This window comes from Mchenga conophoros, linkage group LG23 (assembly GCF_057382185.1).
Source record: "Mchenga conophoros isolate Kocher_MC1m ecotype Shallow Benthic linkage group LG23, M_conophoros_male_GT1.1, whole genome shotgun sequence".
Lineage (NCBI taxonomy): Eukaryota > Metazoa > Chordata > Actinopteri > Cichliformes > Cichlidae > Mchenga > Mchenga conophoros.
In genome coordinates this window covers 14,236,549-14,256,732 of record NC_140547.1, presented here as the reverse complement: position 1 = coordinate 14,256,732, position 20,184 = coordinate 14,236,549, and the positions used below count along the sequence as shown (strand labels likewise).

At 40.7% G+C, this 20,184-nt stretch overlaps 1 protein-coding gene across 1 annotated transcript; it reads right to left on the bottom strand.

Moving 5' to 3' along the window:
* Positions 1–37: 37 nt before the first annotated feature.
* hdlbpa (high density lipoprotein binding protein a) lies at positions 38–16,417 on the bottom strand. Its single transcript, XM_085263907.1, has 28 exons — positions 16,268–16,417; positions 12,544–12,615; positions 9,441–9,555; positions 9,184–9,350; positions 7,417–7,632; positions 7,125–7,331; positions 6,796–7,011; positions 6,378–6,584; positions 6,181–6,288; positions 5,991–6,095; positions 5,614–5,692; positions 5,393–5,532; positions 5,209–5,313; positions 4,944–5,057; positions 4,748–4,834; positions 4,520–4,651; positions 4,185–4,403; positions 3,642–3,863; positions 3,344–3,562; positions 3,121–3,259; positions 2,737–2,888; positions 2,553–2,657; positions 2,335–2,469; positions 1,903–2,046; positions 1,595–1,774; positions 1,212–1,328; positions 986–1,126; positions 38–886 (listed from the first exon to the last, which is right to left on the bottom strand). The coding sequence occupies exons 3-28, from the start codon at positions 9,514–9,516 to the stop codon at positions 797–799; spliced, it is 3,822 nt and encodes a 1,273-aa protein (XP_085120033.1). The 5' UTR covers positions 9,517–9,555; positions 12,544–12,615; positions 16,268–16,417; the 3' UTR covers positions 38–796.
* Positions 16,418–20,184: the final 3,767 nt, after the last annotated feature.

The following is a 20,184-nucleotide window of genomic DNA, read 5'->3' as shown; positions in this document are numbered from 1 at the left end:
CATTCTGCACTGGCTAAAACCACCCCCCGCCCCCTTCCCTACCCTTCCTCCACTCCCACACCCCCTTTGAAAAGTTCACCAATTCATAAGGCTACAAGGTACATGCCACTACTTGACAGTATACACAGAAGCACAGTTACAAGCAAATGGAACGACGTGACGGAGGACAACCACTAGAGTGTGCTTGAGGGCTAATGACTGACAATTTTCACGCAGCTACATGAATAAGGCAGGAGAGGGGTGGGATACTGAAACAGCTGGCCTCGCTGGTCAGGCTTCATGTCTGAATAGGTCACCAGCAGCAATTCAATTGCTTCACCCCACCCTGCGAAGGCAACTAAGATAAGGGCAGCTCAAAAAAAAATTTTAAATTAAATTAAATTTTTAAAAAAAAAAAAATTTAAAAATAAAATAAAAAGAACCTCATGTCTGGCCACCACTGAATTTGGTATAACAGTTCAAACCACAATGAAATGTCTTGTCTAATCAACATTTAAACATCGGTCTTTTACAGACTGTAGACTTCACCGTAACAATGGGTTGTTTTTTTTGTTTGTTTTTTTTAAGCATAAGACAGTATTTAATGCAGAAACAGAGCTCACAAGTCAATTACAGTATCTTAGAACACTTTTAGACTGAATCTGCGAGGCTAGACCGAGATAAGTAGACAGAAGGATGACAGTCTTAGAACTGAAGACTTTTAGGGTCAGCGGTCAGTCCAGGTCAAGAGGGGGTTGGGGAGAATAACGGGGTAGATTGTGTTGGTTAATTTCAGGCCCGTCTGTAGCAGCACGGCTTAGAAGCGCTTTGGTCCCCAGGGTGAGGCCTTGGTTGCCACTGGGGCTCCAAAGCTTGGGAAATCTTCAGAGCTGCTCATATCAGGGGCCTTAAGGGTAGGAAAAAAAAAAAAGGAAAATGAGGATTTAAAAAGAAAAGGGCGTGACCACTTTGCAGATTTTTGACCTTGATATTAGAAGACCCTCACCTTCTCATTGGCAGTAGCCCAGGGAGCCTCCCTCACCACGAAGCCTTTGGATGGGCCACGCTGTTCGTCGGCGGCAGCAGCGCTACTGCCAGAAGGCCTCATATAAGCCATCTTTGCCTCATTTTCCACAACATCTGCCATCTGACACAAAACAAACTGTGTAAGTACCAATTAACTCACACAAAGCACTTTTTGTTTTGGACATTATCTGGAGAGGGAAGCTTACGTATTCCTCTTCCAGGTTGAGGAGATGGTCGATGGCTTCATCCACAAGCTCAGGGCGACCGGTGACTGTCACGAGGTTTGGGTCTGCAGCTCCACTCTGGGGAAACCTGAGATCAACCTGAAGAGTTTAAAAGAGAAGTTAAAGTTTGTAAGAATACAGAAAGTGCAGTATTTGGAATGACCTATTCCACTAATTACAATATCATTCATTTCTGTATGTGAGCACAGCTGTGACTGTGCTGTCTGGCAGGTTTAACCTTTTCCCTTCTGATAGTTTTTTTTGTGTGGGGGGGAGAGGATTTTCCCCCCACACCTCTTTGTCTCTGTCATTATACACAGATTTGTAGAGCAGCTACCTACACCTTCTCGTTTCACCATCCTAACCTTAAACTCATCCATGATCTTGCGAATGCCCTTGCCACGGGCGCCAATGATGCGAGCATGGACCCTGCTGTCCAGGGTGATGTCCTCAGAGATCATCTCTTCCAGCTCATCCACGATGGCCTGAATGGCATCTCGTGCAGCTATGGCTTTGTGCTCATACCCTGTAATAGTAATCTGATCCTATGGAGACACAGCAGAATTAATTTAAAAAAAAAACAAAAACACCCTTATACCAAGCATCTGGCCCGATATCGAGCACCATTATCAGGAAGCCCATTTCGATTTAATACCATAAGCCATAGACATACCTGGTTTTCATCATTCTTCTCTGGGAACTGGATGTTAACATCATGCTCAGTGCGGATGTTTGTAATAATGGCACCCTTGCGGCCGATTATCTTGGGGTGATACTTGGGGTCCACAGTGATGGTCAGCTTGAAGCTCCTGAGTGCCTGCAGAGGGTTTGAGAAAAGGTGGCAAAATGTTGGGTTGGAATTTCATAAAGTCTGACAGCTGGCCATTTCCCACTACTACTCAACCTGATGTTTGCCTAAGATAAGACTAATTATTAAGCCCTTTGTTCACTTGAGGATTATGATAAGGGTGCCCTTTGAGCTAATCTGAAAAGATTAGTGCACCATTTGACTATAAATCGTCAACACAGAAATAAAGACACCATAGTTCAGCCTCAACACACATTAAGTGCCACAATTGATGCATTTTAGTAAGCAAATACTAACCCGATCCTCCTGCTCGGCCTGCAGCTCTTTGACGCGCTCCAAGAGGCCCTCTTTGGCGCGGTCGAGAAGACTGGCCAAGCCGGTGATGGCGATTTTATCAGACTGCTGCTCAGGAGCAGGCACTTGAATATTAACCTGGAGAGAGACAGTGATGCCAGATCAAATATCCAGTAAAACATCAAGGCTCCTTCATTCCTATAAAGACATCTGCAACACACCTCAAAATCCTCCATCATCTTGCGAATTCCACTTCCTTTCTGTCCAATGATGTAGCGATGAAGCTCAAAAGGCACTTCCACCTCAATAGTTACAGGAACCAGGGCCTAAAGAAGGAAGACAGTTAGCTGTAGTTCTTCAAAAAGTTGCTTTTTAACATTCCTGAGCTTGAATATGAAGTCCAACCTTCAGTGCTTCGATGGCAGCCTCGCACCGCTCTTTGCGTCCAGAAATTATAATCACATCGCACTTCTTGGGCGCGTTGGGATCAACTGGCTCCTTCACTTCACCGTCAGCTTCTCCATTCTCCTGGACAGGAGCCTCAGCAGGAGGTGCAGCTAAAAGAAAATCAGAGTATTCAAAAAAAAAAATAAATAAATGTACATGCCCAAATGCTTTTTGTTGGCTAAAAATATCAACCATCAGTTTCAAAACTAAGTACAATTATTTTATTTATTTATAAATAAAGTGTTACTTAAAAATAAATAAAAATATCAATGTTCTCATAATGAAAGTTATATTAAGACAGAAACTAAAGTAATAGACACACTGCAGGTCTTTACTATTTACCTTGTGGGTCCTCGCGTTCTGGGAACTTGATCTGCACGTTGTGATCTCTAGTGATCTGCTGGATCCGTGAGCCCTTAGGACCCATGATTGAACGGTGGAACTTCTGAGGAATTACACACTCCATAGTCACTTGAGCCTCCTGAAAAATAAAAAGAAGAAAAGCTTGTTACATTTCAAAGAGGAGAATAAACAGAAAGACTTCCCTTAACAAAACACTACTAACCAAGTCCTCCACAATCTCCTGCATGCGTTTTTTGGCAGCTTCCACACACTCTTTGGCTCCTTTAAGGGTAACTTTATCACTCTGAGAAGCTGTGCGGGGGAAGCTCACCATAACCCCACCATACTCATCAGCAAGGTCCCTAAGGACTTGGCCACGGCGGGCTACAAAGTAGCGATGATGCTTGGGGTCAACGTTCATAGTGTCCTCAACAACATTGTCCTGTAACACAAAAAATAAAATTAACCGAATTGTTGGTTCATTTCATCCAACTGTTGACAGAACTCATTTGAAATCTTACCAAACTCTTGATGAGTTCCTCCAGCTCTTTCTGTGCATCCCGTACTGCTTCCTCGGTGCCAACCACAGTGATGAGTTCCTGGTCTTTGTCCTCAGGGGTGGGAAAGATGATTCTGGCGCCGGTGCTGTCACGAACCTTACGGATGTTTCCACCACCTTTCCCAATAAGGAATTTGTGGTACTCTGGTTTTGCATGCAGCTCAACAGTGTGACTCTTTGTTTGCTAAGGAAAACAAAATGGATAAAATTAGGCTGACATTTATTACAAGTAGCTTTTAACTACATAAGGTCTTTGTTCAAGTCTTTTTCCAACTGAAATGCATGAACTCCCTGATAATGGGATAATAACTAACCAAATCAAACTTCAGAAACATTTTCTTAGCCATTTGCGAGCGACTAAAAGGATGACCGAAACAAATGCTCAGCATGTGCTAATACAAAAGGAGCTCTTTGCCTTTTTACCTTCTCATTCTCTTCACCCCACAACTTCAAAACAATGAGTTGAACAAAAGTTCAGCTTTAATTCAGACACATATTTACAAACCTTCTCCTCCGCCAAGGCAAGCAGCTGCTGCTTAGCTTTCTCCACCTCCTCTGCAGGGCCTCTGATGGTGACCTTATCAATCCCTGAGCCCTCTGTGGGAAAGTGAATGTGCACGCCGCCACACTCCTCCATGATGGATCGCACCAAACGTCCCTTCGACCCAATCAAGGAGTTGTGCAGCTTCGAGGGAATGGACACATCCACTTCTGAGATGTTCGCCTGGACAACATGACAATTTATTAAAGCAAACAAGACAAGATTTGAAAACAACCCTAGTTTAAATTTAAAAAAAAATAAAAATAAAAATCCCCACACATGCTAAAATGAGTGCCTACCAGATCCTTCTGAATGGCCAAGATCCGAGTCCGTGCTGCTTCACAGTTTGCCTTCTTCCCAGTGATGACAATCATCTCTGAATTGCTGTTCTCAGCAGGCAGATCAATTTTGGTGTTCGTTTCCTCTCGAATCTACAAAGCAAAAAAATAAAGGAGGTGTCAAATCAAACTTAAAATAAATTAACACGCCGATTTAACGTGAATTCAGAATCGGAAAACGTGCAGTACCTTCTTGATGTTTGACCCTCCTTTTCCAATGATGTTTCTGTGGAACTGCTTGAAGATGGGGACTGAGACAGAATAGCTGTTCTCCACCTGACCAAAGGAATCACTGAAGGTTAACACTTAATGACACTTCAACGCTGCAATAAAATACAAATACACTAGCACAGCATTTTAAACTTCAAGTCAAACTGAGATTTACCATTTCAGCCACTATCTTGTTCATAAACTTTGAACATTTTTCTACTTCAGTTCTTGGGCCCCGAAGTTGAACAATGTCACTTTTCTGTGCTGGGTCAGGGAAGTTAATGATGACCTGGAACAAACATTTAGAGGTAAGGGAGTAAATTTTCCAAGGTTAAAGCAGAGGGAAGAAGAAGGGGAGAGAGAAAAAAAAAAAAGAAAAAGAAAAGGGGGGACAACAAAACAAAACAGAGAAACAACCACAATGATGATTTACAGCTCACCTCTGGGAATTTGTCCCGCACTTCCTTAATCTTCTCCCCTTTTTGGCCAATGATGGCCCTGTGAAAACGTTGTTCGATGATCAAGTCCTTTGTACGCTCGTTCTCCTACATGAAACCATGCAATTAGAGACATAACAGGAAATCATTTGCAGAATTTTGCCTCTAAACTGAAGCTTGAACTAACCATGCGTGACGCAAGCTCTAGCAGCTCCTTCTTGGCTTCCTGCACACCCTGGGGATCCCCCTCAATGCGGATCAGGTTGCTCTTTTCATTATCAGGGGGGATGCGGACAGTCACCTTGTGCACCTCTTTGATCCGGTTGACTAAATTAATAAGTAAATGCATTGTTTCAGAAAAATATTCCTTGTTGTTGTTGTTGCAGCATCTGACAGCAATATACTCACTATTAACACCTCCTTTTCCAATCAGGTGACGGTGGAATTTGGGATCCACACTAATCTCTGCGTAGTCCATTCGGCTTACCTATCAAAACAACAAAAATCATGAGGAGCTTGTTGTCTAGCACTTAAGGTTTGCTCATTCTCACTTGATACGACTTCAAATTTAAACATTTAAAAATGTTCAACTTTACAGCAGGAATAAACACATTTACAGCCTTTTACAAAAATTTACAACACAAGCGTATAAATTTCGCTGAAGCTTACAGTTTTCATTACCGTGTGCAAGGCCACAGGGAGGTGACAGGCTTCCCTATCAGCCAATTTCAGGGAGAAACATAGCCTGACAAATTTCTGTGTGACTAAAGATTCAACACACTTACCAAATCTGTAACCATGGCTTCAATCTGGCCTTGCACCATTTGCACATCTTTGATAGGACCCTCCAGGGTGATCTTGTCTTCTCCCTCAGTGAACTCAATGTGCACCTTCATTCAAAATACATGAGACAGAAGTCAAAAGCAGGTTTAAAAAAAATTAAACAAGTACTTTATTTAAGAGCATTTAACACACCTTGGGCATTTGTTGAGTGATCTTTGCCAAGTTCTGGCCCTTCTTCCCAATAATGAAACGATGAAGCCAAGAAGGAGCTGAGACCGAGGAAACAGTGTAACTGTTTGCCTGTAGAAGGAAAAATGCTGTCGTTACTCCTCAATTCTCATATGTTTAAATAACTCTTAACATTACCAGTCTTCACATGGTAAATGTACCTTGGCATAAACTTCAGTGAGAGCCTGACCCAGACGGTCGGGCTCTCCACGAAGGATGACAGTTTCTGAGCTGCTGTCAGAAGGTGGGATCTCAACTGAGACGCCAGTTCTATCCAGAATCTCCTGCAGGGTGTTTCCCTTGGGGCCGATCACATATTTGTGCTGAGACTTCTTCACCTCCACAGCAATAGTGGTGGTGTTCTTTTTCTACAAGACAGACAAGAAGGTGAGGGACTTTGCACAAAGTAAATATTTTCATTTTTTGTTCCATTTATCTGGACAAAGGAACACAATGTGCAGGGCAGGACGATTACTGGTGTCAATCTAGATGATAAACAGCAATACCAGCTATAGAAAAATATGAAAATCTGACTGTTGCTGCAGTCTGGACACAATTTCTCAGTGCTTATTTGCATACCTTGTCTTCATAAACCTTTTTGATCTTAGTCACAGCAAGGGCCACCTGCTCCTTTTCCCCAGTGATGACGATCTCAGTCTTATTCACACTCTGAGGGGGGACATTGATGCGGGCACCAGTCTCTTGCATCATCTCGCCCACTAGCTTATTGTAGGCACCGGTGATGAATGGGTGGTACGCTTTTTCAATGTTCACCCTCTCCACAGCACGCTTGTCCTAAAAAGAGGAAAATTGCTAATGTATCAGATTTGGAAGAGCTATAAAACAAACTTTGAACAAATTATATACAGATATCCTTAAAAAGGTGTTGGCGTGAGGTGGTAAATTACCTGCTCAGCAGAGATCAACAGGATCTCATGCTTTGCCTTCTCCAGCCCCTCCTTGGTACCAGAGATCTTGATCTGGTTGCTGAGGTCGTCAGGTCGTGGGATCTGGATTTTGGTGGCAGTCTTGAGCTCCAGCTCCTGAAGCTTCTCCCCGTTTTTGCCAATGACAAAACGATGGTGCTCCTTGGGGATGCCAACACTAGCTGAAGCCTGTTGGTTTAGATTAGAAGGCAAATTTGGTACCACAGTCTGCAACTTATCATTTAAGAAAACCAATAAAGGCAAATCTCTTAACCTGAGTCTGCAGTCGGGACACAATCTCCTTACGGGCCTTCATCACGGCATCCAACTTTCCAGACACCATGATGGAGAGACCCTGATCTTTTGCTAAGGAGAGTTCCAGGTGCGCTCCGGTCTTATGCATGATGTCTACGCAAACCTTTGCTTGGTCTCCTTCCCCAAACTGGTTGATGTCCTTGTACTTGCGCTCCTCCAACGGCACATGGAAAACCTAGGAAAACATAGTTCATGTAAAAAAAAATCTGTGACAAACAGGATTAGCTTGACACAAAGAAAACCTAAAATGTGAGGCAAACAAATGCGTTCAAATAGAACACCACCAGCTCGGGTAATCCTCACCAAGATCTGTAACCAAAATACACAAAAATGTTCCTTCTACTAAAACCCTTCTCATTCTCAAATATAAATGTTTTTCCTTCCGTTTTATATCATACTGAAAACATGCCAATGAATTAAACATTTTATTTAAAAAGGAAAGATAATGATCCATTAATTCACTAGTCACACCCACCCCCCACCCTAAAGTAGACATCTGATTTATTTAAACACTGCAGTAATCAGCACCAAAAAATTTAGACATGGAAACTAATGATTCATCTTTTCTTTGTGTACAACACCCGTCAACCATCGGGTCAACACAGCTAGCTGCCCACACTGACGGAAGCGGGCGACAGCAACCCACTTTTGGACGGCAAGTTATGAAACAGGCAAGTGGGAAGTAAGACTGATGATGTCCCTATCAACCAGCGGAGTGCTTAGACTGCTGAAAGCTTAGAAGAGTAAATAACATGACTAACAACACAGGCTCACGTTAACCTGCACAGGGAAAAAAAATTAAATAAATAAATCTGCAGTGCTAGCATTACTAACGTTAGCCTAACAGATGTATAACAAATGCATTGTTATTTAGGGAGCCAAGTGGCACATGCTTCTGCACTATTTAAATCAAGGCCGTACATCAAACAACACTGACTGTTCTGAATGGTCTTTAAACACAGCATTTGTGTAAACAGCATTATACCTCATCTATTAGATAAGGCTCAAGCTCTCTCCTCCCCAAGTTTAATCAATTAAGTCATTTTCCAGAAGAATCTGGAAAGAACAAGAAAAAAAAATTTGACCCGCCGATGCTTTTTAAAGCTTTGAGTCAGTTTTTCTCCTGACTTGCTTACAGAAGCCTAATTTCCACAGATAACGGTTTGAGTCACACAAATCTCCTGCTATTTATGGGTAATCATTTCTTTAATTGATTCTAAATGACTGATAAGGCTTCCTGTGTCACTGTAGCTGTATGTGTCTGTGCTATGGTTGTTTATTTCACCATGTTTACTGCTGCGTGTCGCAGAGCATGCCGTCTTCGTACCAACCACTAGTGTCACAGAACATACAGAGACAGTTATTACACGACGAGGAGGAAAACCCTTCTTAAAGGTTCGTCTTTTTACAACATCCAGTGTCGCCCTGTACACAGAAACAGCTGCCATGCCCAGTGGAGAAGAATCCATCATCAGCAGGAAACAGACATTTTAGCTTTGACATACACAACTACAATCCACTTACATGGAAGGATCATATTTGTCATTTGATTATTTAAGTCTCCTATTGCTACACATATCTCTAAATATATAATGCATGTAGTAAACTCTTAATTAATGTCTTTGTCATTTACTTTCAAATCATATAATTAAGATCCTGTGGCAGACTCTAAAAAAAAAAAAAAAAGTTCTATAACTGCATTACTATTTCAAAGGAGAAGTTGTACCTGGGTGATAATCGAAGACTTGAGAGGACGGATCTTTGATGCCCAGGCGCTGGAAGTTTCCTGGGTCCCCTCAGGTTGGGCCGCCTTCTCGGGGAGAGGTGGGAAGGCTTCCTTGTAGGTAGGAAGGGCTTCCTCATCCTCTCCAGCACTGGGTCCTGCCACAGCAGCTGTGCACATAGGAAAGACATACACCATGAAGCCACTTGTGGCTCGGCTTGCATTTTACAGGCCATAGAGTCTTATGTCCAAATACTCACCACCACCCTGCTCTGGCAAAAGCCCACTGCGGTGCGCATTGAAGGTTTCCTGCGTAAGTACAGCGACTGAGCTCATGGTCGAAATCCCACGTTAACACGGAGTCCGAGTGTGCCACTAAAAGAAGAGCTTACGTCATCTTCACAAGCTTAGTAACAGTACACATAGCAAGAAAATACATATACAAGTCTCAAAGGAGACGTAGTCTGCTCATTTTGAGCTTTTTCTCAAATTCACCTCGTTCATACAAGAGATGTCGTCGGATTTCTTTCTGATTTGTAGAAATTAAGGATGGACAGAGCTGATGCTCGAAATGGAGGTCGCTCAGTTCTCTGTCGTTCTGTTTTTACTTCGTCCTGTGTCAACCGTAGCAGCTAGAATAACCTGCTACAATAACTTTTCTGTGTGCTGAAGTTTGTTTGTTTCCTTTACTCTAGTTCAAAACTGGCTGAGTTAGCTGAAAAGCTTCGACGAGTCAGCTTCTCTCTCCCTCATTCACATTCAGTCATGTTTCATCAGACAAACATTACATAAAAGATTAGTAATCAAGGATGTTTGTTCAGTGTTAAACTTGCACTGCACTTATAACAGCACCATGAGCGTAAATGTGTGAGGTGAACTGGCAGTCTGCAGCCTTATGACTCACACTGAGCTGAAAGGAGACTAGAGCAAATAATTTAGGTGAATGAAGCCAGTTGAATTTTATTTTTCCATGGCTTTTATCTTCAGCCTGTTTTCATTTATTGTATCAATAATTACCAATTCAGCACATTTTTATTCTGATGCATTTTTTTTCTTTTTTTCTTTTTTTTTTTTTTTAAATGAATCCCTGTTTCTTTCTCCCAATGATAAATACAACTTATTAATATAACCCTCCTAACCGCAGACACCCAAAGCTAGAATACTGGTATTGTATTGGAAAACATTATACTGGTGCATGCTCGTTACAACACTTCACTATAAGTCTCTGGGTTTTAACTTTTTGGATTGAACCAGTTAGTTAGCCCTGTGTATGTAATTTGCATAACAGCAGTGACAGTGATAGCTATAATGCACTCTTTGTTTAACCAAGAAACTGAGTTTTGCATGCACTCACAGGCAATTTTAGCAAGGCCCTTGTTTCAAGTGGTGAAAGTGTCACAAGCACAGTTTAATGTGCTAAACAAGCTTATCACACACGGACTTTGGGATGTTCACCTTTATCTAATCTACATTTATCAGAGAAAGCCATGTGCGACAGAATAGTCACTCATCACATTCACACGTCAGCACTTTGCTAATGTATGCCGAGTCTAAGTGGGGAGTAACTGAAGAGATTACGTCCTAGCAGAGCGGTGGTGTGGGCGGGGCTGCAGCTACAGCACATTTTGTTTTTCCAACAGGAACTCTGTTCAACCATCTTCTCCAGTTCTATTCTAAGAAATGTAGCCAAGTGACAAGGCTGCAAGGTTAAGAGGATTTTACCCCACTGACCCCTCTGCATGTCCACGCTGGATAGGATTAAAGCAAAAATCCGCCAACATAAAGCTCAGCAGCCCCGTCTAGGATCTTTGAACCAATAATTCTTTCCAAGAAAGAAACCACAAGGCCAATCCGCTTATCTATAACAGTTATTTTAAAAAAACAAAATGAAATTAATTGATCTTGTTGACGTTTCGGCTTTCTGAATTATAAACGAAGTTGATGATAGAGTTCCATTAAAAACAACAACTGCACTCTGTGTTCCAACTACAGGTCAGTTCGGTTTAACCATCAATGATGAAACTTGATATCAGCCAAAGCCATCACCTCGTTCTTCTTGTTTTGTAGACAAACATCAATTCTAGCCAAAGCACAGGAATGCAAGTTGCTTCAGTGAGGAGTTTCCCCTCCCAAGCGTGACTGAAATTCATCTGAAAGCATAAAGACTACATCCTGACTTTGTTTTGTCATCGATCTGTAAATTGTGGGAAATTTGCTTCCATGTGGCTGTGTGTTTAGCTGCTCTATGAACACCCTTGCAGTGGGGCCTCCTCCTTGTCAGACTGCATAAACTTCTTGTGCCCACTGCTCATTAGCGGCACTATAAATTAAATCTCTTTACGGTTACAACTGATCATTCTTGGCCTGGAAACTTATTTTAAGTGAAGCTGTCAGGTAACTTTGAAGTGTTTCACTGCAAAAAAATTTAAAGCACCAGTGATCCAAATCCAAAGTTATCCATGAGGGGAAGGAAGAAAAAGAAGAAGAAAAAAAAAAAAAACTGTAACGATCATCTGTAACGAGCGTAGGCGGTCAGTCTGCTGTTTACTTTGATTGTCAATATGATGGGTGTCCATGTCTATTTACTCTGGGTGAGGCTGTAAAACTTTGTGAAAAGAGTCTGATGATAAGGATACTGAGGTGAGTTATTTAGGAGATCCTAACTAAACAGCCAAAATTGTTGGACCTGGACTCTTACCGAATAAACTCCTATAATGTGAGAATGTGATCAAACCGTTTATCAGAGGGAGAGTGATTTTTAAGGACTCATGCTAGCTGCCATAATGTTAACTTAAAACCAGCTACTGTTTAGCAGTCTCATTATCAGCCAAACGGAGATGAGAGGATCGTATATCTAATCTGATAACTAGTAATTACGACGACATTATGAATAAATAAGCATATTTTTGCACATTTGTGTTAGAACCCTGACACAGTTCAGGAGATGGGGCTTGAAGTGAGGAGGTTAAGGAAATGCGGGAGGACAGATACAAAATACATGTACAAAACTTAAAGGCTTATTATGGTTTGAAAAATGTATTTGCGATTGTTAAATTAAACTAGTTGTACCATGTATGTGGCAGCTGTTTATACACAAGTGATTAGGTAGAACAGCACTACTGTATTAAAAATGGAGGCAAAACCTGGCTGCTTCCACAAACCAGGGCCTGCGCCGATGCATTTTTAATGCATTAATTCTAAGTTCATGACAATGTATCATTTTGTTGGAGGCCATAATTACTCACTAATCAGTGAATATTTGAGTAAAACTGTCTAAATAACTTAAAGAAAAAAAAAAGAAGAAGACGACTTAATGTTATGTTGGCAAAAGTAAGTGCCAATATAAAAACTGTACAAACTTACCAGCTAAATGGTCAGTTACCAGATAATCCGTCCTGTAAAGATGAAAGCTCCCGTCAGCCTGCCAGCTTTTGCCTAGAAAGCAGAAAAAGAAAAAAAAAAACAACTGTTAAAAAAAAAAAATCTGGGACCTCAGTTTAAATCCACAAAGAAAACCATGTTTTCAGATAAACGTCTGTGTATGAGTCTTACACCATGACCTGCATTTAAAATGTAGATCATTAAATTGCACAGTAATAGTGGATACTGATTACAAACAGAGCCAATATAAGGAAAAAGAAAAAACATACTCATGCTTCACAGACATATCCACTCGTCAGGCCTAATTGCACATTTTGTTATAGTTGTGGTTCTGATGAGCCCAGTAAGATAAACACTGCCAACTCATGGCTGAAACCAAATGGTAAATTAAGAAATGTTCAGATAAAGCAGATGCCAAGAAATGCATTAGTGAACAGCAGTAAAGCATAGCTGCCGCTGGAGCTCGCTCTCCTCAACAAGCATCTGGCTTTCATAATCAGGACGCTGCCTTGTCGTACAAAAAGGACAGAGCTGGCAAGTGATGAAGCTGCTGTGTGTGAGCCAGGTAACCAGGCTATCACGCTCTCATGCAAGAGCCTGTAAAAGCACACAGTGAACAATTCGCATTAAATGTCCTTATTGACATGGCTGTGCTGAGGTCTCAGAAACACTTGGGATTCATTTCGCTAGTTTGATGTCACAGATTTCCTCACTTGCTCAACAACCCTTGGAAACAGTCAAATTTTCCACTGAGGTGTGGACAGACTCCCATAGGACGAATGTTATTAACTCAACGAGTGTTGTTTGGGAAGAGGTGTACGATCTGCCAGGCACTTTCTTTGGAAAGCCCAATATTATAAGAAGACGCACTAAAAAGTAGGTTTCTAGCTCCATTTGTTAGCGTTGGCAGAAGTGACAACATGTGGCCTGTTCTCATTAATATTATTAAAGCGACTAGTGATAGAATGGCCGTGTACAGCTGCTGTTAATAAAGCTTAGCACTTATGTTTTTATTTGGAAGACAAATCACAAGCCCAAAACAGTTTCTAATAAAGAGTCCCCCCAAAAAACGCCTGTACATTTATCTAATTGACCATTCACGTGCTGGTGTTACAGGGTGCAGAGGTTTGGCTGCTCATAGAAAAACCATAAGGAAGAGGAAAAAGGAACCGCATTGGCAAGAAGACCTGAGATTTCTTTGTGTGAAGAAACAATAAGGTGGAACTGAAAAGGAATACACTTCTCTGAAAGCAACACCAGCATAAGGCGGTCAGGGCGGAGGAAAACTTTGGCTGACTTGTTGCAAAGCAAATGGGACGACATGTCAGAGGACGGCATCTCAGTGGGTGGGAGTACCAAGCAATAAGGATGAAATTACAAATGCAAGTGAGCCTACCAATGATGTCTTGATGCATGCTCAAACTAATCAGACCCAATCCAACATGGGTATTTGAGGAACGTCTTCAAAATGTCTCAGCTTCTATCTGATCAGTTTATAAACTAAACCAGTGTCAGGAGTATTTCCAAGAGCCTGAAAGCATAGTCTGGACACTATGCAAACGAAAGATACTTTTGTCTGCTTCCTTTTTTCCACAAAGGATCGCCCCAGCAGATAGCTCCACATGGTTGATTTGGCAGAGTTCTTATGTAAACAGGGTAAGTTACATTTGTAGTCGCCATTTATTAATTAACATAAATTGGAAGTCTGATTGCTTCAGATGCCATAATTTACAATATCATTTACAAAATGTTCAGTTTCAGTATGATCCGAAATTATCCACAGTAAAGTCAACAGGCATTTACAAATGCCACACAGAAAGGACTTGTTTTTCTATAGGCTTCTACACAGCCATAAAGTGGTTGTTAGAAATAACAAATGTTTAAGGCATGCTCATGATATCGTCACTTTGTGTATCAGGACACCACTATTATCTTTTTTAAATCATCTGCTGGAGGTAAGCAGGTATAGGACCAGTCTATATGCAATACGGAGAGCACTCCAGAATAGCAACAGGATTCAGGAAACCCTTTTCTTTGAACAAATTTTCCTTGGAAAAGAAAGAACTGGCCTGATATGATACTTGCCCTTGAAAGGCCAGAGGCCTTTTGATTAGCAGTTTGGTTCAACAAATAGCTGCCACAGCACTAAAGTGCAAGTGTGTTTTGGCACAACTTTGGCAATTCCAGAGTAAAAAGTCTGCTCAAAAAAAGAAAAGGAAAGAAAAGGGGGGTCCAGAAACAGGATCGTGACCCAGACGGAGGCCACATATTTACAGTGCTAAGCAATGAGATTCTTTTTATACTTGAAGTTGTCCTGGAGCCATCACCTCTTCACATGTAACCACAGTATACATCCGTTGCTTGAAATGAAACATGCAAATTCCTCAACTGTCAGGACAAATTACTTTGCCTTCTCCTCCGAGATATCAGCAAATTCTTTCATTTTTTTTTTTTACTACACACTATAACACAGTCAATATTAAAACCATACAAGTGAACCGCTTCTTCCAGCAGAGCCTGTGCAATTTAATAATGTTTATTAATGCAATTATACAAGATAAAGAATTTAAGAGGTTGTTTTTTTCTTTAAAAAAAAAAAAAAAAAAACAAAAAACAAAAAACACAATAACAAGGAAAGAAAAAATGTGTAGCCTAAAACCAAAATAAGAGTGTAAGTGGAGAGCATTCACCAGAGAGACCCCAGAACATTAAATAAACATGCCACGGGTACAGCTGTATCAACCATTAATTAGACTTATTACTAGTTTAAACCAGTGTAATGCAGCTAAATGACATTTTACGTTACGTATTGGAGACAACTTGTACTAACGAACTGCTAACAAGTTCAGAGTGCCTGGCTCGCCTTTGCTAGTTAAACTCCCATTAGCTTCAGCATGACAACCTTCGAGCCTTTATGACATTATACCCCAATCCCAGATTAAGGATTTAAGAGGCTGGTTAGTGTGACTGCCAGCTAACACGATATCAAGTTAACCAAAAGCTGACAGCTGCCAACGACACATTTTAGTTAATGCTAGCTGCCGTCATTTGGCTAACATTGGTCAACCATTAAAAAAAATGTAAGAGATCGAGACAAACTAACACTGTCCCTACTGTCGGGGTTACTGTAAATATATGGGTCTCCTATCTGAGGTGGGATATTCACCGGGATAATCAGTGAGTCACGGATTACTGAATCCAAACCCTTAGCCGGTTAGCAAACTTGCTAAAAACTTTGAATGCGGCGTGTGACACGTAGCCCCTCAGCTAATGGTGAAGTTAGCTCAACGAGACCCACACACAACTTCAGGCTGTGCCTCAAAACAGCTAACAGCATTAAGATGGCAGCGAATCAACAACTAAAACAGTACCGTAATTCTGAACACATTCTCAACCCGATGTGTTGTCGTTTTTATATGTTTTAGCCAACACTGCTGAGCTCGTTAAAACTAGTTGAACTGAGAGCCTTTAGCTAGCGTGCTAATGTTAGCTTCGAATACAGTTGGTTCTTCTAGCTGGCTAAGTCCACGTAGGCATACAGCTGAGCACGGGAGAAATGACACGGAGTCAGGCCAGAGCACGCTATAACGATCTGGGTTCATGGGAAAACTGTCCGCTTTTAACGAGCACAGCTATGGCATAAAAAACTGAAGTCATGTGTAAAGAGGATATAGTCACGTTCAGGAGGAAACTAAAAAGTACTTACTTATTTTTATGTTCTCGTCTGCCCTGAAGGTGCAGAAGCTGAGATGAAATTCCACTGGCGAGAAGGTGGGATGGAAGCCGGACGGATATATACCAGAACCGCCCACCAATCACGTCCTCCAACGTCACTCCAGAGAGTCTGGTTACAAATAACTTCTTCTCATCTCCAGCAGTATAAGTTCTGAACTTTGATCACACTGAGCAAGAAAATCATGTGATAAAAAACGGGATTAAAGTTGTCCTCTCTTCTAAACAGTTCAAAGTCCCGCTAAAGTAAAATATAAATTAATAAAATGAAATAACAACTACAAATTCATTTGTTATTATCAATATCACATTTAAATATGAAATAAACAGGGCTTTTAAGTAAGTGATCAGTATAACATTTAACTCATAAGTGTTTCTTACATATAAAATAATTGGGGACCTACCAAAGAGGTTTTGACCTTCCCCAAAGGAAAATTGCCATAGCTCATTAATATTAATTCACTCAAACATAAAATACACACGTTTTTCGAAGTCTTCTTTATCTCAGGTAGCACAGAGTGGTCCCTTATCTATAGGCTACACCATGTACCCCATTCATGCTTCTACACATAGGGGCCCATTCTCAAAGTGCTATGTGAATCCTGCCTAATTAAGTGCAAGTCTTTGTTATCATTTTTAATTACATTGTTATTACATTTTGTTTATATAATCAGCAACAATGATATACAATCATATATTATAATAATATAATAAATAAGAAGGGAGACACACCAAGAAGGTCCTGGATTCTAATCTTCAGGCCTTTATGTGAAGTTTCCCTGTTCTGCATGAACCTGCATGGATTCTCTTTGGGCACTCTGGTTTCTTCCCACCATCCAAAGACATGCGTAGGTCAACTAACAATTCCAAATATGCGATATAGTTCAATTGTGCAGAAAAAAAATGCATATCAGTTTTTCCATCCATTTTAATTGCAAAGTTGTAACAAAGTAAATGTAAATCACCAGTGTGTGAATGTGAATGGGTGGATGACTGAATATGTAAAGCGCTTTGGAGTCCTTAGGGACTAGTAAAGCACTATACAAATACAGGCCATTTACCATTTCCAAAAGTAGAATGGGAAGCTGAGTTTTCAGCTGTCAGGCCCCTCCTCTGCAGAGCCAGCTCCCAGTTTGGATTCAGGAGACAGACAGCATTTTTATTTTTAAGATTAAGCTCAAACCTTTCCTGTTTGATAAAGATTAGTTAGTGCTAGATTATCTGTGTAGGTTCTCAGTCACCCAGGTCATCTCTTAAGATTAGGGCTTAAAAAGGTGACCCTGAACCATCCCTCAGTTATGCTGCTATAAAGACTCAGCTACTGGGGGACTTCTTATACACTAAGCCTACCTTCTCCACTTCCCTCTTTACATTCCTCCTCCTCCTCCTTCTTTTTTTAAACTTTGTCTTTTTTCCTTCATACAATCCCAAAAACAACTCATATGTAATCATCTGAGTTTTTGTTTTTCTCTCAGATATTATAGGCTCTTGGCCCTACTAAAGCGCCGTGAGATGGCTGTTGTTCAAATGAAATAAATATTAGGCATAAATGAAGGAAATTTCTGCAATTTAAAGAAAAAAACAAACAAAAAAAAAAGTAACTGGTGAGAGTTTAATTAATTTTTATTATTATTTTAAATTTTGTGGTTATGATTCTAACCACAGCAGCACGGTAGCACGGTGGTAGCACAGTTGCCTCACAGCAAGAAGGTCCTGAGTTCAGTTCCACCATCAGTGTGGAGTTTGTTCTCCCCGTGTTTGTGTGGGTTCTCCCCGGGTACTCCGGCTTCCTCCTACAGTCCAAAGACATGCAGCTGGTGGGGATAGTTTAATTGATTCATAGGTGTGAATGTCAGAGCGAATGGTTGTCTGTGTCTCTATGTGTTAGCACTGCAACAGACTGGTGATCTGTCCAGGGTGTACCCCGCTGGGATAGGGTGACAGCTGGAATAGGCTCCAGCTTCCCCCGTGACCCTGAAAAAGGATAAGCGAATGGATGGATGAATCTAATGACTTACATGTCTATTCCACGATCTATATTATAATTATGGACAACATATTTCTTTAACGCCCTCCCAGGTCATGCAGGTTGACTCATACTAAGGACACTGATTTTGACAAGCTTGGCAGTCGGCCTTGCTGTTAGGTAAGGTTTAAAGGGTCAAACCGCCTCGACGGTGATGGACATGATCCCCAAGTCAAACAAACAGCAATGACAACATGGAAATTATATAAACCCATGCTTAGGTCTTGTTGAATAACCTGCTGAGGTGACTCATAATAATGAATCAATACCAAAGAACTGGGCTTGGTGTAATTGTTTTAACAGTATCTACCTTAATAATCTTTGTTAAAAAGTCAACAAAACTTGTCTAGTCACATTCTCAAGACTATTGCGCTGGCATCTTTTGCTGAATGTTTAAGCGTCACCTTAAACAAAAGTCACAGAAAGTTTGCATCATTATTTGTTACACGCCATGTGACGTTATAAGCATTTAGACACACCAAGCCATCTCTGACATCACAGAGCCAACACCTGTGAATGTAGAAAAAAGCTGACACTCGTTATAGTCAGTCAGGATCATCTATCATAGTTCTGTACAGTGTCAGGGAGACTGGATATTCCTTATATGGTCATCTCAGGCCCATAGCTCTGGCTGTGAATAGAGAACCCTCGTCCACCTGCGTTTCACGTCTTCTGTTTGGAGGGGGTAACCAATCAGAAGAAAATTGATTTCTATTGACAGGTTGTGATTGGCTGCACCAAGATCCAGTATAAGAACTATGGTGTGATATGTTGCTACTCTAATAGAAATGCTGAATAAAAACAAAGCTGACAATAACAACTGTACATCCTGATTCAGTAATGGCATCTAAGGAAAATTGTGTAATTCAAGACCTGACAAGAAAAGAAAATGTATAGATAAACTTGAATTTCTCTCGGAAAACAAAAACAGGACTGCAGAGGAGCAGCAGCATAGCACAGAGAACTACTACACTGCTGAATTTCCCAAAGATAATCCATAAACAGGGAAAGAGTTAAGAAAACTTTATTGCAGGCTTTTTTCAAAGGTCAGTATCTTAAGTATGCAAAGCTACATCTGGACGAGTGGTTTTGGAAACAGGTGCTATGAACAAATTAAGTTAAGAAACTGATACTGAAAAGCAGTTAGTTTCTGAAATAGGACAGTGTTGTAAAGAACTCTCAAAATTTAAAGCAGTGGAATAATGATTAATGTGGTAAAATGATGAACAATAGTTATATTATTAATTATACACTAATATTTATCTTGCATTCTTAAACCTACTTAACAAATGGCAGATAGTACTACCAGCAGTGTGCACTAAAAGTCTTTATTGTGCAGAAAAACTGTCCTATCAGTATTTTACTATATTTGATGTTTTTGTTGCATATTACCATTGTTTATAGTTTAATACACTGATTAGACATCATATCCCTTAAGCTATTCAAATAATTGTAGGGTTCCTCTCTGTAATCCCAACAGTCTTGTTGTCATCTTTCTGGCTATGCATTTTTCAACTTACCTGGCAATGTTTCGTTTCTTTAGCTTTAGAAGCTGAATAAACATATTACTGCAGATCTTGGCAAATATTTTCACTGTCTAATAGTGTTAGCTGTAAAATCTAAAGCTGTCAGACATTTGTAATGAAATAAGTAAGTAAGTATAGATAATATTCGCTCTGTTCTCTAGCAGAACAGGCAGCAACCTAAAATTTGGCAACAGCACCAACGGTGCTGCCATCCACTGAATTTGTAATCTGCACAGTTGTACCCCAACTTATGTAACAGCTGAAGTCACTCAGCTATCCTTGTAGTGTTTTTTCCAGTTTTATTTCTTGTCAAAGATGTTGAAATTTCCATGTTTTACA

Excerpts from the sequence above, each read along its gene's own strand:
- hdlbpa (XM_085263907.1), bottom strand. The coding sequence starts at position 9,516 with ATGAGCTCAGTCGCTGTACTTACGCAGGAAACCTTCAATGCGCACCGC. Across the intron at positions 5,693-5,990 it reads AAGCCATGGTTACAGATTTG|GTAAGCCGAATGGACTACGC; the intron begins GTAAGTGTGTTG and ends TTGTTTTGATAG. Across the intron at positions 4,404-4,519 it reads TGGCCATTCAGAAGGATCTG|GCGAACATCTCAGAAGTGGA; the intron begins GTAGGCACTCAT and ends CATGTTGTCCAG.